Source organism: Teleopsis dalmanni, chromosome 2 (assembly GCF_002237135.1).
Source record: "Teleopsis dalmanni isolate 2A chromosome 2, ASM223713v2, whole genome shotgun sequence".
Taxonomy (NCBI): domain Eukaryota; kingdom Metazoa; phylum Arthropoda; class Insecta; order Diptera; family Diopsidae; genus Teleopsis; species Teleopsis dalmanni.
This window is the reverse complement of record NC_051847.1, coordinates 230,979,029-230,990,016: the sequence shown is the minus strand read 5'-3', so window position 1 is coordinate 230,990,016 and position 10,988 is coordinate 230,979,029. Positions and strand designations below refer to the sequence as shown.

The 10,988-nt window shown below is 34.3% G+C and overlaps 1 protein-coding gene across 1 annotated transcript; it reads left to right on the top strand.

Annotated features, from left to right (window-relative positions):
* The first annotated feature begins 7,970 nt into the window (after positions 1 to 7,970).
* Positions 7,971 to 10,727, top strand: LOC119683983 (serpin B13). Its single transcript, XM_038097891.1, has 4 exons — positions 7,971 to 8,445; positions 8,503 to 9,629; positions 9,786 to 10,073; positions 10,140 to 10,727. Exons 1-4 carry the CDS (start codon positions 8,427 to 8,429, stop codon positions 10,647 to 10,649), a joined length of 1,944 nt encoding a protein of 647 aa, XP_037953819.1. The 5' UTR covers positions 7,971 to 8,426; the 3' UTR covers positions 10,650 to 10,727.
* The last annotated feature ends 261 nt before the right edge of the window (positions 10,728 to 10,988 follow it).

Below are 10,988 nucleotides of genomic sequence, written 5' to 3'. Positions count from 1 at the left end.
TTTATTTCTTCTGTTGCTAAAGTAAATATTCTAGATTTCTTTGTGAAACCGAGCGATAAATTCAATAAACATTAAATATACATTTTTATAAACTTGCACAAAAAGTCTTGCTGAAATGGAAAAGTTTATCCACAACATCTCTTAAAAACAAAAATATGATAAAATTAATATTGCATGGATTTCTCCCAAATACGGAGGACTTCGTGAAAATCGGTGCTGAATAATTCTTTTCGTTATGCATAAGTTGATGTAGTAAGAGTAGGACAGTTTTACTATTAATTAGCCCTTTTACGATGTTGTAACTGAAACGAATTTAAGTAACTGAAAATTCAAGGCTGAATTTTCATTTTAAATGAATTTTGCGTCGTGAGGATGTGGAAAAAGTTTTTCCATTAAACGCAAGTCACAAAAATGAAGACAAGAATTGAAAATTTATGAAGCGTTTAATTGAATAAATTAAAGAAGCAATGCCTACGCAGTAAGTAGGCATAATACTCATACTAATACTCAGTATTAGAAATATTTGTTCATAATAATAGCGTTTAAAATTAAAATTTAAAATTTTGAACAATCACTTAAATTTTAATCTTATTTAATTCAATTGTATTCGAAATTAATAATATACCTTTAAAATCTGAAAATAAATAAAAACCAGGCTTTAAAAAACGAATGAATGGCAGTGCCTTTTCACTTCCGTTGAGCAATAAATCAAGAGATTTCAGAAGAGCACTTTTACGCGTAATGCCGTCAAACATCCGCATATGCAACCTGCACTTGTGCAATTGCCACACTTACTCTGAAAACTGCAGGACTACTAAATCACCTAAAACTCCAAATAAATGCGCTGTAAAGAAGTAGTTGGCAATACTGTTATGAAATAAAAGATAAAGAAACTTCAGTTACGCCTGAAACCCGTTAACATTGATATAAAAGTGGTCGGATGCGTACGACGTATGTTACCGACTGCAATACTGCAAGAATGAAATACTATCCAATCTTCTGTATATATGTATAAGCCACATACTCTATTTCTCTGCTGGTATGTGACTTTGCTCTTTCCTTTTGGTTTCAGCACCAAAATGCTACGTTTACACAGTAAAACCGAGAAAAATCCCATAAGTCAAAATTATCAACAAGCTATGCATTAGGAGAATTATGCTTGACTGGGTATGATCCCGGCGATGCTTTCACGTCTGAAGATGGATTATTTTGCACCACTTCAGACTTAAATGCCGAGAACAAAAACTGTCACGCACGAAGCTACGCAACATTGCGAAAAATATGTCTTTGATGTCATAAATCAATTAGAAACACAAAGAGCGGACCGAGCACAGAAGTGCGAATCTGAGCTACAGTGGAAACAGTTACGAAAAGTCAAGAAGGAAACGATGAGCCATGGATATTCTGATGCCATTTCTTTTACTTTTTGCAAGATTTGTTATTGTTTGGCGCTCACAGCATTCATATTTTCTGCACGATTTGTGAAATCTTTGCATTTGACAAAAGTGAAGAGAATTGTATAAAAAATTCTGTTTGCATTTTTATATATAGTTCGTCATATATAACTTTTTTAACCTCATTAGCTTTTGTCACTCTTTGGTCTAAATTGTTTTAGTTTTGATTGCTTTTTATAACATCTCTATTCGATTGTACCTATGATTAAATAATTTAGGATTCTATTTATAATTTCTAAATTATGGAAAATGCGCATTGCTTCATTTTTATTAACTGAAGAACTGAATCGGCAAAAATGTAGAACATTTAACTCCTGGGACATATTAATATAAGAATACGTTGCGTCATTAGTAATGTTGAAAACAGAGAAAAACTCAACATTTCAAATTAAATGAATCTTGGTATTATTCAACTTGCAGTCAAATGTCACCGGAGGGGAGGGTTGATTATAGAATATTTATCCAAAACTATAAATTATCATCATGCGGACATAAGTTTCTGAAAGTGTTGAGAATAGTAAAAATAGCCCCTTAAGAGTTACGAGCTACAAAATATGAGGTAAATTTAAAATTATTTCTATCAAGGACACAAGGATAAATTATTTTATGCTTGAGCATTGCTTAATGTATAATTTCAGTTGTCGAACAAACAAAAGTTAAGAAAACTAACAGGAATAGTTTAGGTAAATTTAAGCAAAATGTCTCCACGGGGAAACATTAAAATTAGAAGAAATTCAAGCTCATGAAGGAAACACAATATGCGAGAAAGTAGAAGAAGTTGCAAAATAGTTCCATTTCTCTTGGTTAATTCGTAGAAACTGTGGAGTTTGTGGTCAGAAGTGGGTTTTATGTAACTGTATCTAATTGCTTGATTTATAGAAGAGCAAAATTATATTAAACAATACATTTAAGTTTAAAAACTAAAATCGTAAGAAGCAGCTTCTTGCTGCAAAGTAAGTGAAATATGTATTAAGTGAAAAGCTTAATTTTTCATTGAAAACTTAGATATGTCGGCACGTTTTCCATAATTCCCATTTATTTCCTTCTGGTGAGTGTGTTCTTCTCTTTATTTGTGTATGTCAACTGTCATAAATCACACAATATATCAAATGTCCCAGGAAAGGTGGAATATGGGTTCAAGTGGCAAAGAGGCTACCGTACAGCGGAAGATTTTACTCATGTAGATGGAGCGAGTACAGCCATTTCATTTGTGTCACCTTATGCGATTGTCATCTTAATGAATTTCGCCCAGAGCTGCGGACCAGAATTGTCTCATTCACATATTTCAGCTTTTCTTTTGTTCATTAAAACTTTTGTTTATTGTCAACAAAGATTAGTTAATGTGATTGTGCGTATACTTATACGTCTCTCTTACATTTTTTCTTCACTACTCTTATTCCGACCAAAATCAAGATTTATAAATTTTGTCAAATGGAGGTTTTCTTTAATGAATTTCATTTTTAGATTAAGGCATGATGAGAAAATAATTATTTATATTAACCGAAAGGGTAACATTTGCGCTGCTGCCTATGTGAATTTACAGCTCATTCGTTTATGACTTTTCATATTTTTCTAACAAATGTCATAATTTTACTGATTGAATTTACTCTGCCGCTGACATGTGCATGTATGTATATTAACAAACATCGTCAGAAGTCGAGAAAAATGTCTTCATCATAACTTAATTCTTTGATATCGCATTAGAAAGAGTGTAAAAAGCAGCATTAATATTTAATTAATCTTTGTATTAATAAAAGATGGAATCACTATTTTATCTTTCTAACTGAAATGTGTAAGAATATGTTAATGATTTAATGTACAAATTTATCTACTGTATTTTTAGCCACAATAAATAACACTCCATTACATATCACAACTTTTTAACCCATATATTTATTTTATTTGCTGAGGTGTATTAAAATAAGAATTATATGGAAATAGTTTCGAATTTTTATATAGCACTGTTAGTAAAGAAATAATTATATGCTGTTAGCTAATGATTTGGAGTGTAGCTTAAATTACCTTCATGTGCGGCACTCTGAGTAATGTTAAATGATCTATTTCCATCGACACTGTTTATTTCAAAGGCTCCAGCATCTTTTTAGCAAAGACATGCTTCATTTTCGGCCAGCTAACCACACACTGATATTATTATTCCTTCGCTGAGCACCACGACAACTGTACCAGGTGGTGAAGCTACTAGGTGAAGAACGAACTAACCGCGGATTCAGCAAACACGACAATTTCCAAACTTTAGGATGCATATTCCGAAGTTTATCCCTCTACAAAAGCGTAAAGAACGCGTAGTTTAGCTTACCAAATCCTTATCATTCTTAACGTCCTTGACCCTAAGAATTACATTGTCAAGTTGTCGATAGCCTGTTCACATCAATATTTTGTGGATATTTACCAGATTTTAATTGATAAGGGTAGAGGTTGTCTGGCCCGCCTTGCAGCTTAGCATTGTTTCTGTGAACGAACTTTTTTTGCAAAGCCGGTCTCCAAAGTTTAACTACCTTTGGAACCCTCTCCACTTGTTGAAATTTTAGTTGTCTTCAAGGCGAATAACATTAACCTACCAGCTAACAGCTGGTAGACGAAAGAAGGGTCTGTGACGCCGAAAGGGATTAAAGTGAGGTTTTTGTCGTTTCAAAACACAAATCGCAGGCTCATCTTAAATCTCGTAAAGAAGCGATCAATTACGGTTTAGAGTGGGTCATCGTTAGGGAATATAAAAGAACTGTGACGCCACGGTCACCTGACAACAACTTTCGATAGCAACCACTTCTAAACAAGCCTCCGATAACATCGCACCGTCCTTGTAAACATTGGGTAAGTTAGGAGTTGTGCAAATAAACCTTTACAACTGTATGCTTCTTCTTTTTAAGTAGCCGATACTGAAATCAAGTGGGCCTTTACATACCTTTAAAGCTCCAGGTCTGTTGACATTCAACAAAGCGAAGATGTCATCATACCTTACCGTCTGAACATCTATGATGATAGTCAAGGCAGCACTAATTTCACAAGTTGATAAATAATTTTCTTTAATGAATGAAACTGTTGCCATACGATATCATATTTTGGAATTTAGAGAAATTTATTGAAACCAGGATTATCACTTTTATCGGAAGTATCACATCTCGAAGAGTGGTTTATAACGGTATGCCATAGAGTGCTATTTTTCCTTCATGTTTGTACAGTATAGCATTGAGTACACAGCTCAAACTATCGGAATAACCTGAATACAATATAAAAACTTATAAGGATGATATTGCTACAGCTGTGTTGGGTAAATATCTACTATTATTGACTTCACTGACCACTGTGACAAAAGGGTGCAGTAAATCCCTACATTTTCGTTATCTATGCTTATGACAACCCAGATAGTTTAAGCTCAGGAGTCGAATATCTAGGTCTCATACTTGACTCTAAACTCAGCTAACCTCGGAAACGCTATAGAAAAACTGTTGGTCTCACTCATCATCGAACCAATCCTTTTCTATGATGCTGTCTTTTGGGGCCAGTAACTTAAAAGGGGAGCTATCTGAAACTGCTTGATAAAATAAGTAGAGACCGCTTTAAAAATTACTGAAAGCATACTGCCATGAAAGTTATTTTTGCCTCTTTTCATTGGTTGCCTTCTAGGCTTCTGGTAAAACTGCAATCTAATTCATGGCATCCAGACTCAATGCTCTTTCTTGCTGGCTTATAATAGTCAGAACACGCCAGCATACTGAATCAGGTTTCCCAGTCTATCATTGCAATGATTTTTAGGCAGAAGTAATGACAATTCACTACGCAGCGAAATGAGTTCTGTGGAACAAGATCACAACTATTAATCTATCTTTTAGGTAAGCGAAAAGAGAAATAGATTAGTATATGCGACAGATGAGCATGTCAAGTCACACACTTTGCTTTCTGACATAAATTTGTCGGATATGTTATCCCACTTCCAACCCATTAGACAAAAATACTAAAGTTCAAATGAGAGAATCTGGACTGCTTAGATCTGAAGATCTACTTTGTCCTAACTAAACAGGAAACGCACTATAACGTACTGTGGTTGAAAAACTGATTTTAAAATTAACTAATCACAATCTTCAACTCATTATAACGAATGCTCAGATCAAATTTTTGTGTAATACGATATTCTTTGTCTGCTGATACATTATTCCTCAACAATTGTAGTATAGTATATTTGAATAATTATTAAATTTTAATTAGTTTAATATTGATTAATTGGGTTCTTTTAAATGAATTCATGGACCAAAAATGCAAAAGGACATAAATCACTTTGTGATAATACTTGTCTTCAGCTCTTCAGTAAAATACACTTGTTTCTTCTTTCGATAATACAAATTTATTCACTTATATAACTAATCTAAGTTGCCCTTATTAAGGTAAAATAAATGAAAAAAATTCGGTTAAAAGTTTTATGTCTGAATCTGATAAAGATTAAGAACCACGAAGTAAACAAGATGCTTGTTAGATACTTTAGATGTAGAAGAACACGTTGGCAATTCTTGCGGATATTCTAAGGACAGCTGCAGTGAAGCGCACAGCACAGATTCAAAATTAGTTGCTTCCGTTCCGTGCCGTGCTGCGAGGAAATGTCGAAAAAGTCAATGAGAGCGAAGGACCTTAAAGGAAAGAACGATAGCAAATTTATGCCGCCCCCAAAAACCAACAAAGAACTAAGCAATAGAGCCAGCAATCCAAATGACTAGTTGAGGTGAATGAGTACGTACAGCACAATGCTTTATTCATCAGGCTGAGGTAAATGGCTCCTGATGATTCTTGATTGCGCAATTGGGAGTCTTTACTATTGCTGCTGGCTGATGCTGAAGCTTTTTATGCGAATTCCGCTAAAGCATTTCAAATTCGGAATTGGCAATATGACCAAACTGCGCCACCATTGGAGTTAAGTGTTGCTGCGGTGCTATTGCAACTCCTGCCACTCTATGTATTATTGGTTTGGGAATTATTTCAATTAAGGCAAATTATAATATCGCAATTGTTGGCGGCACTTTGATTAGTTTCACTTTTGATTTCTTCAGGTTGCTCTGTAGTGCTTTCGCCTGCTGATTGCCTGTTTGGTTGAGTATGTGCTGAGGGTATAGTGGGTGGAGACAGCAAGGCACATTCCTCGAAAACTTTTATTATGCGTTGGTGAAAAGTTTTTATGGTTTGATATTCTATTAAAAGTTTTATTTGGGCAAGTTTCACTCGTGATTTCAACGTTTCGTGTTTTCCTTCTACAATGCAAATTGTAATTAAAATTCAAATTTATTGCAAACATTTGCTTGTGCCTCCGCAACCTGAATTTCTTCAAGTAGAAAATTTTCTGTAATCCTGCATCAATAAATGCAAGCATGCAAGAATTACTGAGTTCTAGTGAAAATTAAATTAAAGGAAACCAAGTAGTTCTGATATATTTCAGTATTTCTGCTATTGTAATAGTAGAAATATTGTATGACTCTTTTGTTGATTATCTGTATAAGTTTAGATCAGCGTCACGCAAACTAATATATTTATGCTCACAATTTAAGTAAATCATTATGCATGGTATATTGTGGTTAAAAGACAATAACATCTGTTCTTAGAGAATATGTATCGGCATTGATGCAGATAATATTTCTTAATGCGAACAGATAAATTTTTGATCATAGAGCAACAACCTCTGCATGTAACGTTCCGTCAAACAATGGTTCTAGTTGGGAACTGCTGGTTGAATCTAAAACGAGTTGCTCACAATGCCAATGTCTTGTGCGGTTTGAGTTCTCATCGTAAAATTCTGTTTGTTGTCTTTTTTGAGTCAATATATGTTTTTTTTCGTTTTATTGAAGAAACCAGAAATCATCGAGTAGAGAATTTATTCGCAAGAGTAGAGTTCACTGTCCGAAATGTGTGTTGACAATGTTATTAACTCTTTATGTTGTTATTGCTGTTAATTTACATATTAACTGGGTTAATCGCGTAGTAAGCACCTGCGTAGACGTCGTACGCAATTAGAAATCGTACCTACTGAGAGAGTGACAAAATTCCAACAACTTTTTGGGTAAAAAAAGGTGCAATGGTAGATATGATAGTTATGATAGATATAAAGCATTTAGCTCTTAGTAGACTTGAATCTCTCTTCAATTATTAATAATCTGTCTATATCGTTAAATGTGTACGTGAGGCATATATGTTCAAATTATAATTACACAACAATATATAATAATAAATTGATATTAGAAAGGTGAACGAACGATTGTTTACTAGCAGATGCATTTGAGCGCATCAACAAACATCGTCTCGAGCGAAGAACAAGTTCTGTTTTGATACTGAATCAGGCTTAGAACTTCTTTAACCAGTTCACATAATTTGCCAATTAATCTCAAATGACTACACTTTGATTACCAATGAGTATGGATACGAGTTTTAAGAGCATGCAGCTGGCAATTTCAGTTATAAGTCGCGTTTTTCGCACAAGAAGCGCCATATGCTTTAAAACTATTGTGAAGCCGGAATGAATAAAGATTGTGCCGAAACATTTACATTAAAGTAATACAAAACTAAAAACTGGTTCTATTTAGCATCGATGCATAGAATTATTTGAGAATTCTTGCTTTCAATCATCGTAACAAACTTTCTTTTTGTGCTTTTCATGCTACAAAGTTCAACTAATTTTAGGGTTTAGCAATGCAGCAAATACGGTTTAAGTTTTGTTTAGTTTCAACGTAACAATCTTTGCTCTTTCTTCTCTCCTCTCTGACAACCAAGAAGTCAAAACTCTTTGGTTCGTTTTTGTCTACGCAATTGACTTGCCGCTGAAATCAGGTTTTGGTTCTTTCTTTCTCTAAGTAAAAACAAAGTTCCAATCGTTGGCTCACTTTCTTGTGCATTATTCGCAATTTAGTGTTCGCTCATTGAAGCACAAACTAAGGTCCGTCGCATTTTAATTTTAAAATAAATCCATTGACAGTTAGAATGAGAATCTTAGCAGCAGGTAATACATATTTTTTGAGTTTCTTTAAAAGCAAAAAATCTATTCTATATTTAATAGTTCTCGTGTGTGTGTGCATTTCCGTAACTACACCGTTACCCACAAAATCTGATGAAGAAACCAGCATTCATGACCAGCCAAACTATCCTAGTGAAGTTTCAAAAATTATTGCCATAAATTTACTGAAATCCTACATTGATATAGACGGAAATCAAGTTCATTCACCATTGGGTGTGAGCTCCATTTTAGCCGTATTGGCAGAAGCAGCAGCTGGAACTACCTATGAAGAGTTCACCAATGTGTTTGCATTCCCAAATAACCGGGCATATTTAAGAGATGCTTATAAGCATCTTCTTTCTAGATACCAGAACCATGAATATGGCAGCGAACCTTCGTTCCAAACGTGGCTATACATTTATCGTAATCATAGTGCTCGTGATGAATTTAAGCAATTAGTACGGGAAAATTATTTTGTGGATGTTAAAGATATAAACCGCGATGAATATGATTGGAGTGAACCCAACACGTCGTTAGACACTCAGAGCACAACGATTAGTAACAGCAAAGATGTCATTGGCTTTGAGACGTTAAAACATATCAAAATTGACGACGAAAATGATCGCTTGAGCAATTTGAAGAATAATTATGGTGAAGAAGTCATAGCAAAAGAACCTTCGAAATTTGATCGCTTTGTGGATGAAAAGCAGTATGTCGAAAAACCCATCATACTTGAAGAGATAAATCAGGAAAAAGCAAAACTAGAAGAGTTGAATGCGAAGGAAAAAATATCTTCCCAGTATGGAGAGGAAAGCGATAGACCAATTATAGAGAAAAAGAATCAAAACGAAAAAAGTGAAAAAGATAAATTTGTAGTAAGTCGTGAGATTGAAATAAAAGATGAACAGGCTACAATAAATGAGCTTAAAGTCAATCAAAGTGAACGCGAAGATGAACTAAATATCGTTGATAATGAAACTGTGCAGGATAGAGAAAAACTTCGAAAAAATTATGAACATTCGTCATATTCCAATAAAAAGATGGTACCAATACAAGAAGTTCTAAATTCAAATGAACCTGAAAAAATTTCACTTCCATTACAAAAACTGGAAAGTGCCATTGATGTCGCTTCCAAAGATGTTGGTGAAATAATGATTGCTTTAGAATCGCACATCAGCACCGTGCGGCAGGTAGGTTATTTACAAATATGTGTCTAAAAATTCGTAGTGAAGGACTCTTTCCTACTTATTTTTATTTTCCTTTGTAGTTAATTAATTAAGTAAGCTTGATTAAAGAAGTGCCTTTTTCAAAAAACAGTAATATAACGAATTCTTAATGTGTTTTAGATATATGGTGGCCGCAGTCTCTTCCGAAAGGACGATATCGCTTCCTCTCTTAGTGCAAACTCTGTTACAGGTCGTGATGTAGGATCAAAAACTAAAATGCTACTCTTCAATGGTCTTTATTTCCGGGGTAATTGGGCTAATGCTTTCTTCGAACGACCGAATACAGAAGAATACTTCTTTATGACTTCAGAAGATGCGGTAAAAACTCCAATGATGCATACCAGCGGTAAATTTTATGTTGCTGACTTAAAGCATCTCAATGCAAGGGCTGTGTGTCTGCCCTATGAGGTAAAGTTACGCACATTATTTAAGTACGTTTCAAATGTATTCCTATTATCAATCTTTTAAACTTAGAATAAAAAGTACGCCATGTTTGTAGTAGTACCCAATGAGCTGGAGGGATTACATAGTGTTATAAAGAAAATGAAACCGGATGATTTTATATATGCAAAGACTAATGCCGAAGAAAGAGAGCTACACATTTCTCTACCTAAATTTCAGGTAGAAGAGACTTCTCGATCTGAGTCGATGCTGAAGCAGTTAGGATTACAAAAGCTTTTTTCTCGTGAGGAAGCCGATCTAAGCCTTCTTTCCGATGATCTCGATTTACACGTTGATGAAATTGTGCAATTTGTCAATGTACGAGTAGATGAAGGTAGTGGAAGTGTAACTGGGCTCTCGGCTAGCAATGGACAAATGCGAAATTCCGAAGCAGAAATGGATGCATTTGAAGTGAATCGGCCATTTTTGTTCTTTGTAATGGACTGCGAACAGGACTTTGTCGTTGTGTCTGGAAAAGTGTACACGCCTGAATTTAAGGAAGAACTTCCTATCACCATAGAAGTAGAATTTGATCAAGCCTAACTTAGTAAAAATTTGTAAAGGTGGAAAACAAAATCTAGAGTATTTTGAGATAATAAATTTTTAGTTGATCAGTACTTTAACAAAGAAAATGTTTCATTTTTCCATCATTGCGCACAGATACATAAATTTATATGTCTAGTAAAAATAGCATTTCTGTTATTATTTGTTGAAATCATTTGGAATGACGAAGATATTGTTTGAAGTAGTTCCCATAAAACATTTACAACCTCAATATTACTGAATATTTAGTAATGCGTATAGAATTATAAAGTATACTGCCACTTTAATAACGGTCACTTCGATAAACATAATTCGTTGGATCAGAACACAATATTCACA

Excerpts from the sequence above, each read along its gene's own strand:
- LOC119683983 (XM_038097891.1), top strand. Across the intron at positions 9,630-9,785 it reads ACATCAGCACCGTGCGGCAG|ATATATGGTGGCCGCAGTCT; the intron begins GTAGGTTATTTA and ends AATGTGTTTTAG. Across the intron at positions 10,074-10,139 it reads CTGTGTGTCTGCCCTATGAG|AATAAAAAGTACGCCATGTT; the intron begins GTAAAGTTACGC and ends TTTTAAACTTAG.